This window comes from Aspergillus fischeri, genomic scaffold (genome assembly GCF_000149645.3).
Source record: "Aspergillus fischeri NRRL 181 1099437636264 genomic scaffold, whole genome shotgun sequence".
Taxonomy (NCBI): Eukaryota; Fungi; Ascomycota; class Eurotiomycetes; order Eurotiales; family Aspergillaceae; genus Aspergillus; species Aspergillus fischeri.
The window spans coordinates 428,029-445,318 of record NW_001509762.1 but is presented as its reverse complement, the minus strand read 5'-3'; the positions used below and the strand labels follow the sequence as shown (position 1 = coordinate 445,318).

At 50.7% G+C, this 17,290-nt stretch overlaps 4 protein-coding genes across 4 annotated transcripts; 2 read left to right on the top strand and 2 right to left on the bottom strand.

Annotated features, from left to right (window-relative positions):
- Window positions 1-214: 214 nt before the first annotated feature.
- NFIA_073800 (MFS transporter) lies at window positions 215-2,213 on the bottom strand (the record flags this gene model as incomplete). The annotated part of the gene is made up of 3 exons (XM_001259360.1): window positions 215-880; window positions 932-1,856; window positions 1,942-2,213. 3 exons carry the CDS (start codon window positions 2,211-2,213, stop codon window positions 215-217), a joined length of 1,863 nt encoding a protein of 620 aa, XP_001259361.1.
- Window positions 2,214-3,438: 1,225 nt separating this feature from the next.
- Window positions 3,439-7,607, bottom strand: NFIA_073790 (inositol polyphosphate kinase KCS1; the record flags this gene model as incomplete). Its single annotated transcript, XM_001259359.1, has 2 exons — window positions 3,439-5,401; window positions 5,494-7,607. The coding sequence occupies 2 exons, from the start codon at window positions 7,605-7,607 to the stop codon at window positions 3,439-3,441; spliced, it is 4,077 nt and encodes a 1,358-aa protein (XP_001259360.1).
- Window positions 7,608-11,399: 3,792 nt separating this feature from the next.
- Window positions 11,400-12,221, top strand: NFIA_073780 (DUF614 domain protein; the record flags this gene model as incomplete). The annotated part of the gene is made up of 1 exon (XM_001259358.1): window positions 11,400-12,221. One exon carries the CDS (start codon window positions 11,400-11,402, stop codon window positions 12,219-12,221), a length of 822 nt encoding a protein of 273 aa, XP_001259359.1.
- A 1,989-nt stretch (window positions 12,222-14,210) lies between these two features.
- Window positions 14,211-16,674, top strand: NFIA_073770 (PalH/RIM21 family protein; the record flags this gene model as incomplete). The annotated part of the gene is made up of 2 exons (XM_001259357.1): window positions 14,211-14,319; window positions 14,447-16,674. The coding sequence occupies 2 exons, from the start codon at window positions 14,211-14,213 to the stop codon at window positions 16,672-16,674; spliced, it is 2,337 nt and encodes a 778-aa protein (XP_001259358.1).
- Window positions 16,675-17,290: the final 616 nt, after the last annotated feature.

Sequence of the window (17,290 nt, the reverse complement as noted above, 5' to 3'; positions counted from 1 at the left end):
TATTCTTGGTATGGATTAGGTCCCGTCGGTTTGCTGGAATGTGCAAATACATCATGATCAGAATTCAAAAGATGCAGCCATATGTTGCATGTGTCTCTCACTTATCTTGCTGCGAAGGATGAAAGATTTAGCCAAAAGGGAACCCACGAAGATGCTATATTTCTATACCGAGACAAATCCAGAATATTTCAAACGCCAAAGATGGTAGAATGTATCAAACAACAACACCTCTTCGTCGCCAACCCCTCCAGGCAAGTATCCACGCAACTACAGCCACCCACACACTGAGGGTGCATCCGACGGCCCAGAACCCATAGCACCGCCAGCCATGGCACTGCCCGTCCGGTGAGCCATTCCCGCCGTCCGTCGCGTCCTGGTATCCTCGCGAATAGACGACTCCCCACATCGCGGCACCGGCAGCAGGGACCATGGCCACGATACCCCAGTTCGTGCCAAAGTTCTCGACTCCCCACACGACAGAGATGATGATGGGGACGAGAGAGAAGGCGCTGCCGTAGCCTAGGCCTATCAGCGCGGTTGTTACGTGCGAGAGACCTGGATGCTGGAGGGGTAAGGGGGATGAGAGGAGGAGATAGCCGAGGGAGAGGAGGAGGGCTGAGGGCAGAAGGAAGGCGAGTCGCGACAGGGTGGGCCTCTTTGCGGTCGAACCTGATGACGAGGAGCGACGGCCAGCTTCTATGTTTGCCGGGAACAGATGAGTGGCCGGGGGCGCGAAGAAGTCCGAGAGAGATCCGGTCAGCAGTCGGGCTATAGTTGACGTGAGCGCTATCGTTGTCACATGTGTAGAGGGCAGGCCTGCTGGAGGCGGAGCATTGGGAGGATGTAATTCCGGCGTGAGTGTCTGAATGATTGTGCCCAACTAGGAGGCCAATTAGTTATCGTCTACTGGAATAGTAGGAGGTAGACTTACGTTGTTGATGTACGCTTCTCCTGGACCGGTGACCAGGAAGAAGCCGAGTGCAAGCCACCACATGGTCTGATCTTGCAGAAATAGTCGCGTTTCGAAGTTCAGCAGCCAGTTCTTCTTCCTTCGCTCCTCCTCCTGCCTTTCCTTCTCCAGTCTCGCCGCTTCACGTTCTTCTTCAGAGAGGGTCAATGATAGCTCTGGGTCAGGCGCATCACCGTCAGCAGCATCGTCGGAAAACGTGCCATAAGTCGCCTGCACTTCGCTTCGAGGCCGGAAGAACTCGCTTTCCTCGAGGAGGCCGCTGCGCTCGAGCTCCTCGACAGCCTCATCAATGTACTGGTCCTCTTCCTCGTCAACAATTCTCAATCCGAAAGTGCCAATGACTCCCAGGCAGAAGAGAAACAAGGCAAGGAACAGAAAGTACCGGAAGACATCTACGTCACCACGGCTTCCATCCTCGCGGCGTTCACATAGCAGGTATGTGGCTACCTGGCTCTGCCACATGCCACTCAGACCGAACCCCGCAATAGGGACGGCAAGCATGATACCCTTGTGTTTGCCGCGACCAAAGTTCTTAGCGCACGTTGTCACCGCAGCCAGGTACATACAGCTTGTAGCCGTCCCGATAGCAACGAATGCCACAACCATCACCCAGGGCGGCCATCCTTCTCCGCCTGCCTCAGGAAGCGGGCCACTCCTATATGCAAAGGCAGCCAGCAGGTAACCTCCTCCAAAGACAAGCCCTGATAACAACGCCAGCGGAGAGGGCGTGTACCGATCGCAAAGGTAGCCGAACAATGGCACGGGAAGGTACATCGAGATATCCGCCGCGATGGAAACGGCGTTCACCTGAAGCTGGCTGTAATGGAGCCGAGTGAGGAAAAGAGGACCGTACAGCGAAAAGGCAGTGATGCTACCGGCTCCAAGACTAAATGACCACGCCTAGTGTCAGTACGTTTACAACGACGGTCAAACGATGGCATCTACGGATTGCGAGGAAGGGGACGGCCAACCAGCTGATCACCCCCACCACAAAGCTGCATACACGCGTCACTTCCATTGCCATTTTACGACGGTCTCTCTCGACGATCTCGTCAACCACATTGTTCAAGAGCCCGTCACTACCACCGTCGAGATTTCGGATGGCAGACAGTCTCGAATCGGAGCGCGGCCGTCCTTCTCCAGTCCCATCGACGCCGGCGTCGATGTCACGGAGTAGGGGTCGATGGTCATCAAAGTCCCGCTTATCAATTGCTGGCTCGTAATGTTTATCGGGCCCTGCCATTGTGCTTGTGTACCAACTGTAGCTCTATGGAGTGCCAGGAGGTAGCAAATAACACAGCACAATCGGCTGAGAAGTCGTTATACTGTAATATATATATGAGATAAGGTATACCTCTGCCGTCAGCAGATTGTATAGCAGCCTTTCGGCGAGATGGACAGTTCCCCAGGCCAGCTGGGATAAGCAATTGACCAACTGGTAACGAAAGTCGGCTCTCCCTGCGGACCCGTCAGGTCAAGTAGCAGTTTATTATTGTGATACTGAATAAATAGTCAAGGTGCAAGGAGAGCGCCGGTAATTCTCGAGCGCCCTATTTAAAGACTGTTGATCAGTGCCATGGACGGAGGAGCCGTGAGTTCTTGTTGACAGGGTCTCAAGGGCACGTCATCAGAGGAGATACACCGCTTATCAACGGTACACGTGACAGTTCCCTAATTCAGGCAGCACATGATCATCCCTGGTCATCAGCTGATTATGCTGAGTCATGTACAAGCAAGATCCGTCAGACAAAAGCTACTTGGTTAAAAAATACGGGTTTACACGATTTGAGCTATCTAAATTAGTTATTCGTCGATGTACATGAACAATCCGAATGCGTCCCATGCTTGCAGTCTGAAAAAAATGAAAGACAGTAACCCAGGGAATCGGACAGGTTCCCGAGGGGTATAATAATCACTAAGACATGTCCGAGAAGAGAACAACAATTGGAAAGAAATGAAGCCGAAAAGGGAAAATTATGATCTCATACACACCATCAGAATAGAAGATGCTCCCGAGCAGATGATCCTCCTCTATGATGCTCCAGGCACGGATAGACAAGACCCAAGAGGCGATCATGGTATCATTATCGATCGTAAAGTATCGTAGCATCCGTCACTTCAATGATCTTCAAGACCTCCCTGTATCCCCATTCAGATCATGACGGTGTCATAGCATGCGGATAATGTCATTAGACAGAGTCCAGTATGCGAGGAGGAAAGAAGAGAAAGATAGCAGAAACAGAAACATCGGTATCCCAGCACCCTGTCATGCAAAAATAGAAAGGACGCCATATCCATGATACTCCGGTGCATTGAGTTGAAAACCCGATCAAATGCAGAGCCGCTAACTCCAAGCACGGAGAAGTCATTAGGAATGAGAAAACGAGAAAGATGAACAGAATACTAAAGATTGCCCCGCTCAAAACCGACATGTTTGAGGCAGAGACTAGTGGAATGGTCGTTGGAACTCAGAAGCTGACTTCACCGGGATCCTCCTCCAACACGCTCTCGTCCCAGAACCGGTCCGTTGATTCCTCGCGACCGGAATCACGAGATCGGAGAGCCATAGCTTCACCTTCACCCCGCTCAACAAATTCATCTTGAGTCACTTCCTTGAGAATGCGTTGGAAGTACATTCGTAGTGAGCGAAGTCCACGGAGATACCCACGGTCAATATCATCCGGGTGTTGGGGCGGGCAGGGAGCATCTGGAGGAAGTTCGTCTTCGCCCGTGACGCAATTTGCAAAGTCGACTATCTTTAGATGTACTTCGGTATTGTTGTGCCCGTCCTCGGAGGCACGGCGGTGAAGAGGTGCCCGCTTGTCGGCGTTGTGAGTTTCAGCGACTTGAGATTTGTCGGTAGGATTTTGCTCGCCATCGTAAAGAATCAGTAAGCTGCTAGCATACAAGCGATAACGTTTGAGCTTTCGAATCATATTCTCCAGCTTTGCCAGCTTATCCAGAATGATGGGGATTTTCTTCGCCACACTCCTGTAAGAAACGCCGTCGTAGAGAAAGCGTGTGAGGGCATCCTGGAATTCACGCCCAGACTTGAGATCCCGTCCGAAGTACTTGTCCTCAAACGTGTATTCCTGCTTCCTCACATTCCAAGTCTGCATGCCGCAAAGTCGGACACCCAACTGCTGAGAGGTGGTGGACTGGCATTTGCGCCTTTGAGACTTTCGCTTCTTCTCGTTGGCTTCTATGCCGTATTGGCGGGTCCCCATCTTCAAGTCCAACACGCAGGGCTTGTTCATACCAGCTGTGAGATCCTCCAGCAATAGGAAAAATTGTACCCTTTCGTCTTGTCTAGTTTGAGCCTCCTTGGGATTAGAAGGGACAATCATTTGAGAATCATCCTTCGCCTGAAGGCGCAAGGACTTGGACGGGCTATCGCGGGCGGGGAAGGGTGCAGATGGTACATCTTTAGGCATATCATCCTTGTAAATCAGCGCACTAGTGGAGCCGTTCACATGGGGATCGCTAGATGAAAGCAAGGAGGCGTCGCGTTCCATTGAAAATATACCATCTTCTTTATCGCCACCATAGCCATCATCCTCGAAAAACATGAGTTGACCGACACCTTTATTGGAGCTGATGCTTCCCCGTCTTTGGAGGCCACTGCCTGAATGCCGTCTCCTGACACGCCGGGTTCGACTGAGCGAGCTGGCGCGAGGTTGTGGTTCTTCAGTCCGGACCTTCTCGAGGCGGTCATGGCCTGCGTCAAGCGCCGTCGACGCGGAAGATGACAGAGCCGGGCTTTCCTTGGACGGCTTCGAAATATCAATGCCCGAAGAACTGGATGTTGCTTCAACGCGCTCCGAAGCATATCGATGCAGACTTGAGGTCTGGTCTTCAGACAGATTGGCCCGTCGACGGCCACTGTCCGAAGACGTCCTTGGCAGATTCAAGTGACCGCGGGCATGGCGCCGGTGGTGATGGATGGCGGGAGGGCTGAAGACCTCTCGAAGGACCTGCTCCTGCAACTTCCTGTTCACCGTTGTGGCACCCCATCTAGCGATGGGCTTGTCCAAGGTTGGAGCAGAAATGCTGCCTGCGGTAGATCCACCGACCGATTGCTTCCCACCTGACGCGTGATTCCCGTTCAAAGACCGCCGACTGCCTGACGCGGCACAATCAGCTGTCCTAGGTCTTTGACAGCGCATGAACAGATCAGCCGGAATAATATGGCGGTTGTTCTCGAGTATCACTTTGGGGATTACACCGGTCACTTGTTTTTGACTGAAAATTCGTTCTGGCTCCGCGTCTCCCGACTGGCTAGGCTTGCTAATGCTTGTTTTCCTTGAGCCCTTCTCATCTTGTGTGAGCTCCTTGCTATATTCAGCATCTGTGGGTTCAGCATTGGTTTCCGACGAAGCTTTGGGGCGCTTCGAATTCTTTGAAAAGGTCACGTTCAGGACACCAATATATCTAAATAGAGGGAATCATTGTCAGCGGGTCCAGAAGTCGGGGTAGAGAGAACGTCAAAGCAAATCATATATTTATAGCTGAGCCTGCCTTACCTGGGAAGAAACATGAGCATTTCAGGGTGTCTGCGTTCAATTCGCTCGTAGAATTCATTCTCCCGATTGTTGAGCTGTTTACAGACGGCACGTCTTGAGAAACGGAAGACCGTGGTATGACCACCCACTTGATGTCGATAAGGCTTCAGTTCAACCGCCCCTACGGGTGCTGTCGAACTGTGTTTCCGTCGTGGACGCGGGAAGCGAGCACGCTGAGTTGGAGTAGCGGTCGGGGTCACGTCAGCATCGTCGGTCAAGCTCGATTCCTCCTCTCGAGCAGACACACTGCTGTCATCCGCAGAGGCAAACTCGGACTCACATGTAGAGTATTCGCCGCTGCGTTCTGAAATGGCGCCAAGAGGTTTGCGATCATATTCTTCTAGTGGAGGGGAGTGCATGTCTTGTAGCTCGCCATGGAGAATCCTACTCTCATTTTTAGACCGAAGCGATATATCCACATGACTGCTTTCCTGCCCAATAGGCACGGTATGTACTTTCGGCACCAGAGCAAGACTACTCTTCGGCGTCGACTCATCGAACCGCTCCACGTCTGGCTCATTCTCAAGGAAAGGCTCGACTTGGTCGACTTCTTCGGAGACAGTGACACGCTCATGCGGAAAGTATACAGCAGACGAGATCTGTTCCTCCTCTTCATCGTCGAATTGCCCCGAGTCCCGACGTTGTTCTCGAATTGTATCTGGTGGCGAGAGGCCATCACTAGGTGGAATCTCCGCAAAATAGTCTCTGCCCCCTTCGGCATACTGGGTTGGAATACTCTTGGAGAACGAGGAACCGCGGCCACCTCCCGGAGTCAAGTGGAAAGATCGAATTTCCTCCAGCAAACTGCGCGGTAGAGACTTGGGCTGACGTTTGGAGACATCATCACTCAGGGTATGCGGACGATTCTCTTGCCGTGCGGTCGGCCCTATCGACGGAGCGGCGGAAAGTAAGAGCTGAGGTGAGCTCTTGGAAGTTCGAGGACCAACGTCCTCCGACAGCAAATCTCCCGCTTGTGTGTGGAAACGATCCCGAATCTGTCCAGGCTCTGAAAGGACAGTGACGTCCGACGTTTCGTCCCGCGCCGGAAACTCCCCATGCTTCCCGTCTCTATCCTCCCTTCTTTTGCGGTCAGGCGAGGTCGTATTCTCCTTGAACAAGCCGAGGTAATGACTAGACTTTCGACTACGTACGTGAGAGGTAGGCTCCGCATTCGTCAGATTGGCCTCAATGGAGTTCTCAACCCTGCCACGTCGGGACCGACTCGCACTCCGCTCAACTTTAGTCTCGCAATTCCGGTCCCGGGTCTGTTCCGGATATTCACGGTGATGGGATGGCGAGGACGAGTCTCTCAAAGAGGCAGATATCAGACTGAAATTGGGAACGGGATCCTCTAAAGGGGAGTGTTTAGTGCCAATACCATCCGAGAAAGCTTTTCCGGGGAGATGCAAACTCTCCCGGACAGGAGCATTTAGTTTCCTGTCCGGTTCCTTGTGAGGTGCGTCCCAAGCTACATCTGAAGCAACGGGTCGTAGTGACGAGGGATGGACGGGGAGGGATGGCGAAACGTAGGTAGAGGAGCGCAACGGGTGAGTCCTGCAAATTTCGACTTCCATGGGGGAGCGATCGACGGAAGGGCGACGGAAGGGGATTTTCAAAGAGGAAATTGGCGAAGCGGGCGCATTATCGAGTCCCGGAGACAAGTCGGTCGTCAAGGCAGTATCAACATCTTGTACGGGGCCCAGTTGCGGTGTGTTACTGGTTTCGTTATCTGAGGGGAGGTAGTGGGTTGCGAAGATGGAATCCCTTTCGGAAAGCTGGGGACTGTGAGACCGATCAGGGCGGGAGAGCCTCTCCAGGGGAAGAGTCAATGCCCTTTTTAGGGTAAAGCCAGATGCAGGTTTAGACCATTGATGAGCGGTGGGGGATTCAGCGCGGGATGGAGAAGGAGCTTGCTGAACATCCTGATGCATGAGCTGCTGGTCGCGAGCGATGTGGCGACGCTGCTTGCCGGAAGAGAGCTCAGGCCGTGCAGAGCAATCATGTTGGGCAGACGCAGCAGGTGTCACCAGGGTGTCAGGCAAGGTGTTCTCAGACGCAGATGGTGGCCTTGACATGGGGAGGACATTGGTTGGGGGGGTGTGGTAGCTGCACGGAATCGAATGAGAAGCCGAGCAGGGAAGAAAGGGCGTTGTTGAAGGGAAGATTATGGTTGGTGTTTCAATTCGAAGGCGGAAAGCGAAGGCTTGGAGGAGGGAGATTATTCTCTGGCGTCACCGGGTTTTAGTTTTCTTACTAAGTTCGAACTAGAAGCTAGGCGGCGGTAGGGGAAAATCATCGAGAAGATCAAGGAACACCAAGCCACGTTCCGGGGAGAAACAATCTTACAGGCCAGCAAAATGCGCCCAAGTCGTCGGACGGGACAACCTGAAGAATTAGAAGGTCGTTATCAATGTGGTATTATTGATTAGAGTCTAGGTAGTTGTTCAACCGGACAAACTCTGGAATGAAGTGAAATTAGTCGATTTTATTGGTATGTAGGTAGCAGTAAGGGTGATTTAATCAGAGGAGCATTAGTTATAGTAAAGAAGGTACCTTAGAATGACAGGACAAACAACAAAAGGAAACTTTCAATTGGGTTTAGATATTTGAAAGGATGGATGGAGGATGAAAAGGACGCGGATCATTACCCTGGTCGTAGCATGGTATAGAAAAATAACAAAAAAAGTTCAAAAGTGAATATGGTGGGCCAGTTTTCTCTTTACCTCCGATCTCTTCTGTATTATTCTTTTTCTCTGGTATATAATTCAGACACTGTAATTGTAAAGAGTTCTAGACAGGTCTCACCTTCAGAGTACAGTGAATCAGTGATGGGTCTCTACTATCTGACTACAGAGTACGGAGTACTTGGTTCAGTAAAACCTAAGAGAGACAGCACGCTAAGAACCACGCTTTGTAGGATAGAGTTAAGGATGGGTTTAGATGCTCTTAACGCAGGTCCAACATGCCAATAAGAACGGAGTCTTCCCAGTCGTAGTTCAGAATTATGACTGAGATTGGGGACTTCCCCAGGAAAAAGGAGCTGTGGCTTGTCCATTCTATTCCTCATGGGGTAATCATCATCTCCAGCGTCTTTCTACCTAGATCTCTGGATCTCCACGCGGTTTTACTGGGTGAATAAACAATTTGAAAAGAGACGGAATATTACGAGGTGAAAGCAGTGTGCAATCTCATTCTCAATTTCCAAAGCCAATTTTCTGAGTAGACATCAGCCCTTAATTCAGGTATGTCGCTAGGCAATTATCTCCCATATCCCCTATCTAGGTACCAGGCACTGTTTATCTTACGTACTCCATACTATCTACCAGCCAGATACGTGCCTTTCGAGGGTGAGATCGGCATTCTTCACTGTCAGATGTCGGTGATAATTGACCACTAAACTGGCGTTTGATAGACTCTCTTATCTAAAGATTTGAAATCCAGAAATGAGACAACCTTTCTGAATCCCTGAACCATTTCATCCTCTCGAATCGAGAAGAATGTTTTGCTTCTTAAAACCCAGTATGTATAAATAATGTTATGCATCAATAATGGATGCCTCACTGTCCAGTTTTCACTGAGCTGCGAATGCTGGAAACGTTCAGCCTCAGAAACGCCAACCATTAGATAGGAAACGTGATCAACCTGCTGGCCACGAGGATCTCTCCCTCCTTCCCGAAAACTCCTCTCCTCATATCCTGAGGATCCGAGTGGTATGTCGAGATGGAACAGTCGATGAGAGGATAATGTCTCGCATTACTTTCAGATCTAAATCATCACAGCCTCACCGGTCACGAAAACAAAAGTTTTATCGAAGTATCCTTGTTTCTTCGCTTGCGTCATATCGTTAGTTTGTCGCTTTTCAGGCATCTGCATTTCTATTCTCTTTTCCTGAGCTCCTGATGCTGGCTATTCTGACACAGGGTATCCTTGCTCTCAAATTCAAATTCATTATAGCATCGCAGTATTATCTTTGATATCGCTAAGGTCATCCCCTGGGAATATTTGCTCCTCCTTCTGGTGAAGTACATTATTGGGCTGCTCCTCATGCCCAACGCGCCCTCCATTATTAGACTGGTAGAAGTCTTTCCATAGCATTTGAATTTCCCAACAACAGAACCATGCAGAAGGATTCACTTATCCTCGGGAGTGATCGTCTGTGACCTGTCATATTACTCACATATGGCCACGATCAGCCAACAGCCGATCATACTCGATGTCTGTATTCCTTATCTGGAGCTCTTCCGCGTGCAACCATACATTCGGGCTCTTGAAACTTCGTTGAGAAAGTAATCAAGACTTTGATGCAGCATACTACGTTCGATCAATCACTGCGGTGCTACATATGGCCGTAGTGCTTCCTGGCTGAAATTGCATTAGCTGGCTCAGAGACAGGAGATGTAGACGCTCAGGGCCGGCGCAATATATTCGACCTATGGCGTCTCTTCTGCCAAGAGCTGCCATGGTTCTCTCTTCGTCTATTGCCCATACCTGGCCTTGGAGCGGACCTAAGCGACCAGTTTACTTTGAGTGACAAGCTCGTTTGTGCTCCTCCTGTTTTGGTGCGGTTTGTATGCAAGGAAATTTCCCTCATATCAGCTCCCAAGAATCTTTGGGTACCCCTCTAACTTATAAGATGCTTCAAGAAGAATGCTCTTGCGACCCCTCATGGTGTTCAAGGTATCTTGACGGTGAGGGTATAGTACTAATATAACAGCCGCCAGGAAACATAGTACTTACCCTTTATATTGACCTAAAGTAGATATTCTAGATTGAGAATACCACTGTCTTCGAATAGATAAAATACCATGATAACCACCGGTATAGTTTTGGTGATAATTGATTGGTACTCAGTGGGATCGAACAGGAAAAGGTGGGAAAACAAAAGGCCAAGCTTGCGATGGAATTCAATCAGCTAAAAAGTAAAGGTAGTATCAAGGTGTGCGTGCATGTTGCAACATGAGGTTGAGGGTATGAGCCAGTTGCCTTGCTTATATATCCTTTCACATTTCTCCCGTGCCTCAAGACCTATCAAAAATAAGAATGTCAAGAACGTCAAGTCACCCTGGTTCGCTTTCTCTCATTGGCTGTCTTGTTCTCATTCTGTCTGCAACCAGGCAGAATAATCACACATTCGCTCTGCGTAAAAATCCGACAGGACCGAGATCTCGAATACGGGAAGTTTCCCCTCAAACTGTCACAATATTGCGGCGTAGTGAACTTACGTCCAGATTGCTCCTAATCTTCCATTATCATTGGTAGAACAGCATTTTTGGCACTATCCAGTGTGATAGCGACAGGGCAGTGATGTGATGAGAAGCCGTCCAACAGGACGTTCCGAACGGGCGCCTGGCCAACGATCGCTGTGACTGGTGAGAAGTGATGGCGCCTGCTGCAGGCTAAGCAGTTGGTGCAACAAGCTCTCATAATAATACCAAAGCAGGAGATCCATTGAGTTCTGACCACTTGGAGACAAAGCATCCATCCCCGCAGTCATGATCGAAGTACTTCTGAGCGCTTTTGGTTCTCCACTCAGTTGTGCCTGTTACTCCATGGAGCACACTTAATGGCTCTACCACCCCGATTTGATGTCGCCGGATCATACTATTGCATTTGCGTCTCGTTTCAGAACTCGCATTCGTATTCAGTTGTTCCTGGTGTCCTCTATCAAGGAGCGTGGAGAGCCTGCGCGATTTTGATGCATGCGATGAAGCTGACGGCAGCAGGCTGAACGAAGCGCACGCACAGCAACCTTATCCTATCAAGAGCGCTTCGGTTGTCGCCAAGCGGTTGCTTATGCTGAACTAAGCATTTCCGGTCCGTACGGGAGATTAGAGGCGTTCGTCGCTCGAAGCAAGTATACTACCACAATGGACCGGCAATTACGATTGGACACCTCTTTTGGTGCGGGAACTCAAAGATACTCTTTCATCGAGACGCCGTTGGAAATGAATCCTTCGCGACAAAGGATAGAGCGACAAGTACCACTGCCGGAGTCAGAGACAAAAGCCGATGCTTGTCCGGTTCAGCAGCAAAACACCGCGACAGAAGACGTTCAACCATCGTTCAATGAGAAGGCTCAACTTCAGCATGAGTCTGCTGCATCTGTCTACCCCGGTAGTCCGCCCATTGAGCAACACCCTGCGCACTATGCTCCCTATGCAGAGGATGCGCCACAACAAGCGCAGTTTGATACCGTTGCACCAGCATACTCGTACAGCGCCGGCCCCGACCCACGTCCAGTCAAGACGGACCCTGATGCGTCAGGTCAGTTCTCAGAGTCTCGGCAGATAACCGTTGCACCTGACGAGAACCCATTGCATTCTCCTCGCCTGCCACGCCTTCCTCCACCGATCATGACCAGCGCACCACATCCAACTACGCCAATGTCTTATCATCAACCGGGGCAGGTCGCACACCCCAACCAAGTCGTCAAGGGTGGGACATGGAGTCATGGTTTATGTGAATGTTCCAGCATTGGGACATGTTGTCTTGGACTCCTGTGTCCATGCATACTCTACGGGAGGACGCAGTATCGCCTTTCGATGAAAGGCAAAAAGGAGAACCCAACCAACATGCTAGGCCACGAGACATGCAACGGCTCGTGTACGGCAATGGCTTTGCTATGCGGATGTCAATGTGAGTTTCTCAGTCATACTGAAAGTAAAGGTTCGATATTGACTTTGAAATAGGGCTGCTGGCTACGGTGCAGCACACACGGACACGCAAAGCGTACGGTATCAGTGGCAACGTTGGGTCTGACTGTGTACGAGCTACATGCTGTACATGCTGCACGCTCATACAAGACGAAAAGGAATTCAAAACTCGCGAAGAAGAGCGAGAGAGAGTTGCTTGGGCTACGGGGCAGGCACTAGTATCACCATATGCAGCGCCCTTGCAGATGTCCTATGGCCAGCCGCCGAGATGATGTCGGCCCAGGTCGCCAGAGGTTGACAGATCTTACCAGAAATCGGCAGCGGGTCAATCAGTCAAGCAGATTCCTTTGAGGTCTTGTCTGCGATAGGACGAGAGAAACTTTCCTCTGCCAGGGCGACGAAACACGTTCGTTTCCTCGCCACCCTCTTTTCTCGGGGCGTTCTACAGGCTGGCTTACGTTCGACCCCTCTCCATCTTCTGTCATTATCTTCACCCTTCAGCATTGAGCGAGGGGGATCCCTGGCTCCGGCGTTGGATCGTGTTTTAGCGGCATCCGAAATCTTGCCGAATTATCAGACCATGTATATACGCATCGACATCAAGGAATATGATGAGATCCACATTTTCAAATCACATTAATGCTTGGTCCCCTGTAGAAGATCGGTGTTCTGTCGTAGATCCTGTAGGATTGCATGAAATCCTTCTATCCCGAGTATCAAGCTACGCTTATACACTTTAGCGAGTGGCCCACGTCCAAAACTCATCATGCTTATCAATTCATGACAAAAGCTCACAAAGAAGGTCGTCCTAGCAGCTTCAGAGTCAAAAACACTGCGGTTAGCTTAACCGAGGAGACGACGTGTAGCTGAACGGTGGTGATTTGGGTGATTCAGAGTTTAAGGTTCAAGGTTGCACATACTGTTTTGCCGTAATTACTCCGTATAGGCGTCCAGTTACCTGTAGGACAGAAAGAACTCAGCCTTGAGAATATTCTATATCGCCTGTTCTAGGTAATAGACACAGTCATAGTCCATATTTGGAGTTACGTCAGGGTAGCTTGGACCACTCAGTCAGGCATTAACTATCTTGTTCTCTGACTTTTATGACTCTGCTCGGTTAAAGATATAGCAGGCAGCCGGATAGATTCATGAAAAAGGATGCACCCCATTGCCGTCAGCAATTTTGACATCAGGCAGCTTGGGCGCTCTACTCACCACGGGTAGTATACTCACATGCATGCACATGGCTGCTGTGAAACACTATTCTCAAAAAAGCTCAGGACGAGGAGTTCTAGATTCATCGACAGGCGACAAGCAATAGAATAAATATAGGAGCTACTGAGTTTGCGATGCAAATGCTCTTAAAGGTACGGAGTGATGGGACGTTTGAGTCGAATTGTACCTAAGATGCAGCAGTCCAGGAACTCTTAGATGTGCAGAATCTGAAGGCCAAATTGCTCCGTGGCTATTAGCGACTAAATATCTACCACACCACAAAATGATCATTCGCATTTCGGAGGAAATCTGCTCATCGGCTGTAGACTAAATGTTGGCTTACTGTTCGGTTGTTCAATGGCTATAAGAGATCTGGACCGCGGTGGCGGATGGTTCATCAGATCGCACCAAGTCTTGGCCTCGTCTCTCCTTAAGGAAGCCTGGCGAATACGACCTATGCGCACCTCCTCCGCAACCCAATTCTCGAACAAGCCTTTTCCACCATTCTTGTTTGACACTTTGTCTTGCCTACCCCTGCTTCATCCTCTTTGAATACTGATTCTCACAGCACGTGGCGATTCCGACACTCCTTGCGCCTCCAGACTTGTCTGTTACTACCGTGGTATAGAGACCCAACCTTTCGCGAATGACCACATCTATTAGGACAGTGCCATTATGGGGGTTTGAGGCAAATACCATCCGTTTGCATTAATGGTCATCGAGAGCAGTCTTATCGCATGATAACCCGGCTTTTATGAATCCCTCGCAACCGACGACGACGTAAGAACGTCTTCACGAGTCTGCCTGACCATGGGGGATGATGCTCGTCTAACTCCCCGCCAAATATGGGCTAATCCAACGACAACCACCACCAAGTCTTATTCGCCAGGCTGCACTCCCTTTCTGCTTCCTAGCGATGGTACGTGATGATTATTACTCAACCGTGTTGTGCAGTTACTTGTTTTTCGATGTCGCTGCGTCACTGTAGCGGCCTTAGATCCCTCTCAACTCTAGCTGATCGTCGCGTCCGTTGCGCATGCTTCTAGGCTATGTCTATCTTAACCGATCCTTTGCAATCACCCTCACAGAAAATGCCGTTTTCGAGCCCGTATGTACGAGTCAACCAACCGATACCCGACAGCCATCTCCCCTCCTTGACACCCGCGATCCCTTCTACTCTTCCGTCACACCGCAGTTATACGCTATCGGCTGCGCAACCGTCGTGAGCTATCTCCTCGTCATCATACTACTCATCACACCGCGAACGTTCTATGTTGGAGGTCCCGGTGGCGGTGCCAATTTCTTGGGGCGTCATGGCATGATCAGTGGATCATATAGCGGCAATTCGTCGGTGGTCGGCGTTGGTGGAAGGCCGTGGCTTCAAAAAGTAGCTGCGATCTTGGTGGCGGTATCGTTGACTATCGCGTCCGCGGACTCATTCCGGGTCGCTGAGCGACAGTATAACTACGGTTATTCCGATGCCGAAGCGCTCACCGAGGAGGTCATCGATGGCACGGAGATCCGCGTGGTCAGAGTTATATCAAGCACGTTTCTATGGCTGGCGCAGGTGCAGACGCTGATACGGTTATTCCCGCGACATAAGGAGAAGATTATGATCAAATGGGCCGGATTTGCGTTGATTGTCCTGGACACGATATTTAGTATTCTGGATAAGTTTCTTGTCAAGACCAATACGACGCGGCCCCGACTCTACGACGATGCGATTCCCGCGCTCAGCTATCTGTTTGAGCTTGCGCTCAACCTTCTATATGCCGCCTGGGTAATCTTCTATTCATTATCCAAACACCGATATGCCTTCTTCCACCCGAAGATGAGGAATATCTGCTTGGTCGCACTTTTATCTTTGTGTGCTGTTCTCATACCTGTCATTTTCTTCGTTCTGGATATCGCCAAAGAAGAGATTGCCGGTTGGGGTACCTACATACGATGGGTTGGGTCAGCAGCTGCGAGTGTTGTGGTTTGGGAGTGGGTGGAACGAATAGAAGCACTGGAACGGGACGAAAGGAAGGATGGCATTCTTGGGAGGGAGTTATTCGACGGAGACGAAATGCTGGAAGTCACACCATCAGAAGAAGTTGACTGGCCTCGCCAGACCTATGGTGGAGGCGACCGGGATGGGGGAAGCGGTACGTCCTCGGGATGGGGAGGTGTCATGGGGTTGGCACATCGACCTCTGCGCACAAGGGTCGGTCTACCCCGTGGCAACCGCAAGCCGGACAAACAACGCAAAACAGTTAGTTCCGATGTGCGACGTCGTGGAGCTGGCCGCCCGACACCACCCCCGGCGGCTACTACTCCAGTTAGTCGGGCGGATACCACAAGTGCAGCCAGCACCGTGTATAATGTCCATTACCACCCGGTGTCTAGCCCGACGCCTCCGGTCGTAATGCCTCATATGGAGGAGGAAGATGAATATGAGACAGACCAGCTGAAGGAAATGGCCATGAGAACCGAGGACGGAGAAGGTGACGTCGCTCAGCCGCGTCTTTCAGCGCAACAGACCCGCGAAGAGTCACCTCAGATCGTCAATATGGACGGCCGTTGGCGAACGATCCTCAATCCCTTCAAGAAGAGACGTGCCTCTCTGCCCAGGGAAGTCGCCTCAGCGCAGGCAGACGAGGATCCTTCGACTGCGCAGGAAGATTTGTATGGCGACGAAGGTGACAGGCAGCGTGCGGCATGCAGCAAACAGGGACAGTTGTTCCCATTCAACTTCAGGATCAGGCCCGGCTCTGACAAGCGCGACGCAGATGCTTCCCTACCAGTGACCGTCATTCCTGCCAGACGCCGGGGCCAGAATACATGGTCCCCGCAATGGCTAAACGATGCAAACATACTGGAACCGACGCCCAATCGTGTCGTTCGTTCCGACCGCTCCAATTTGCCCGTGAGGGTGATCCAGCCGCAGACTCGAACTGCCGCTCCGTGGAGCATGCCCGATGGGGACTCAATTCTCGGCAATGGCAACTATGAACTGCGCTACGATCCGGAAACAGCGGCGCTTATCGTGCCTGATGATCATCATGCACAGCAACAAGCTGCTGCCGCGAGCACGGCGCACAATGGAGACGCTCAGCCTGTTGATGAGGCAACCGCTGGACCTGCGGGACATGACGCTCCTGATACGCTACACGAGAGTCAAATTAGCGCTCCACCTGAGCAGCCTCCATCATCGACACCGTCATCGCAGGATCAGCAACGGTCTCCGACTCGTCAGAGTCCCGGGGGTGATCCCAGTCGAGACCACACATAATCCGAGCGATAGCTGTTGGCATCATGCGCGATCTTTACTTGTTGTCTTTCTTATTGGCCGGGTGCTGTCTACATTCTAATTACCCTTTCGACTGTTGATTTAGCGAGGAGTCGGGGATCATTCACCATGTGGTAATCGGTTTTCATTTCTCTTTCGATAATATGTTGTCGCTTCTTACTTACGAGCTGGAACGATGTGCACAGCGTCTCGTCGCCTATGAATTGCACATTACTTGAATATTTGGGAAAGGTAGAGCAACTGGCGGGTTTACTGAAGGCTAGGTGTAAAAGATACCCTTGAAATCTTTCTGTCATATAACAATAACAAAGTCCATAATCTCTTTAAATGTATCGATCTGCTTGACATTCTCATTGCTTTGTAGGCCACCGTGGTAATGAAATAGCAACGTAACAGTGTAGCCTAATTAAGCTTCACAAGATATCTCTCGGAAACTCTTAGATCCGCGCACATCGAAAAAGTTGCTTCCCGCACCGCCTCCACCGAATTGTCATCATCCACCTGCAGCGATCTTCGGCCAGACCTCGATGCATCGCTCTCTTGTCCTGGACCGTACCTTGCGTCAGTCAATGCTGCGACTCCATCGTCGGGCGTCGCA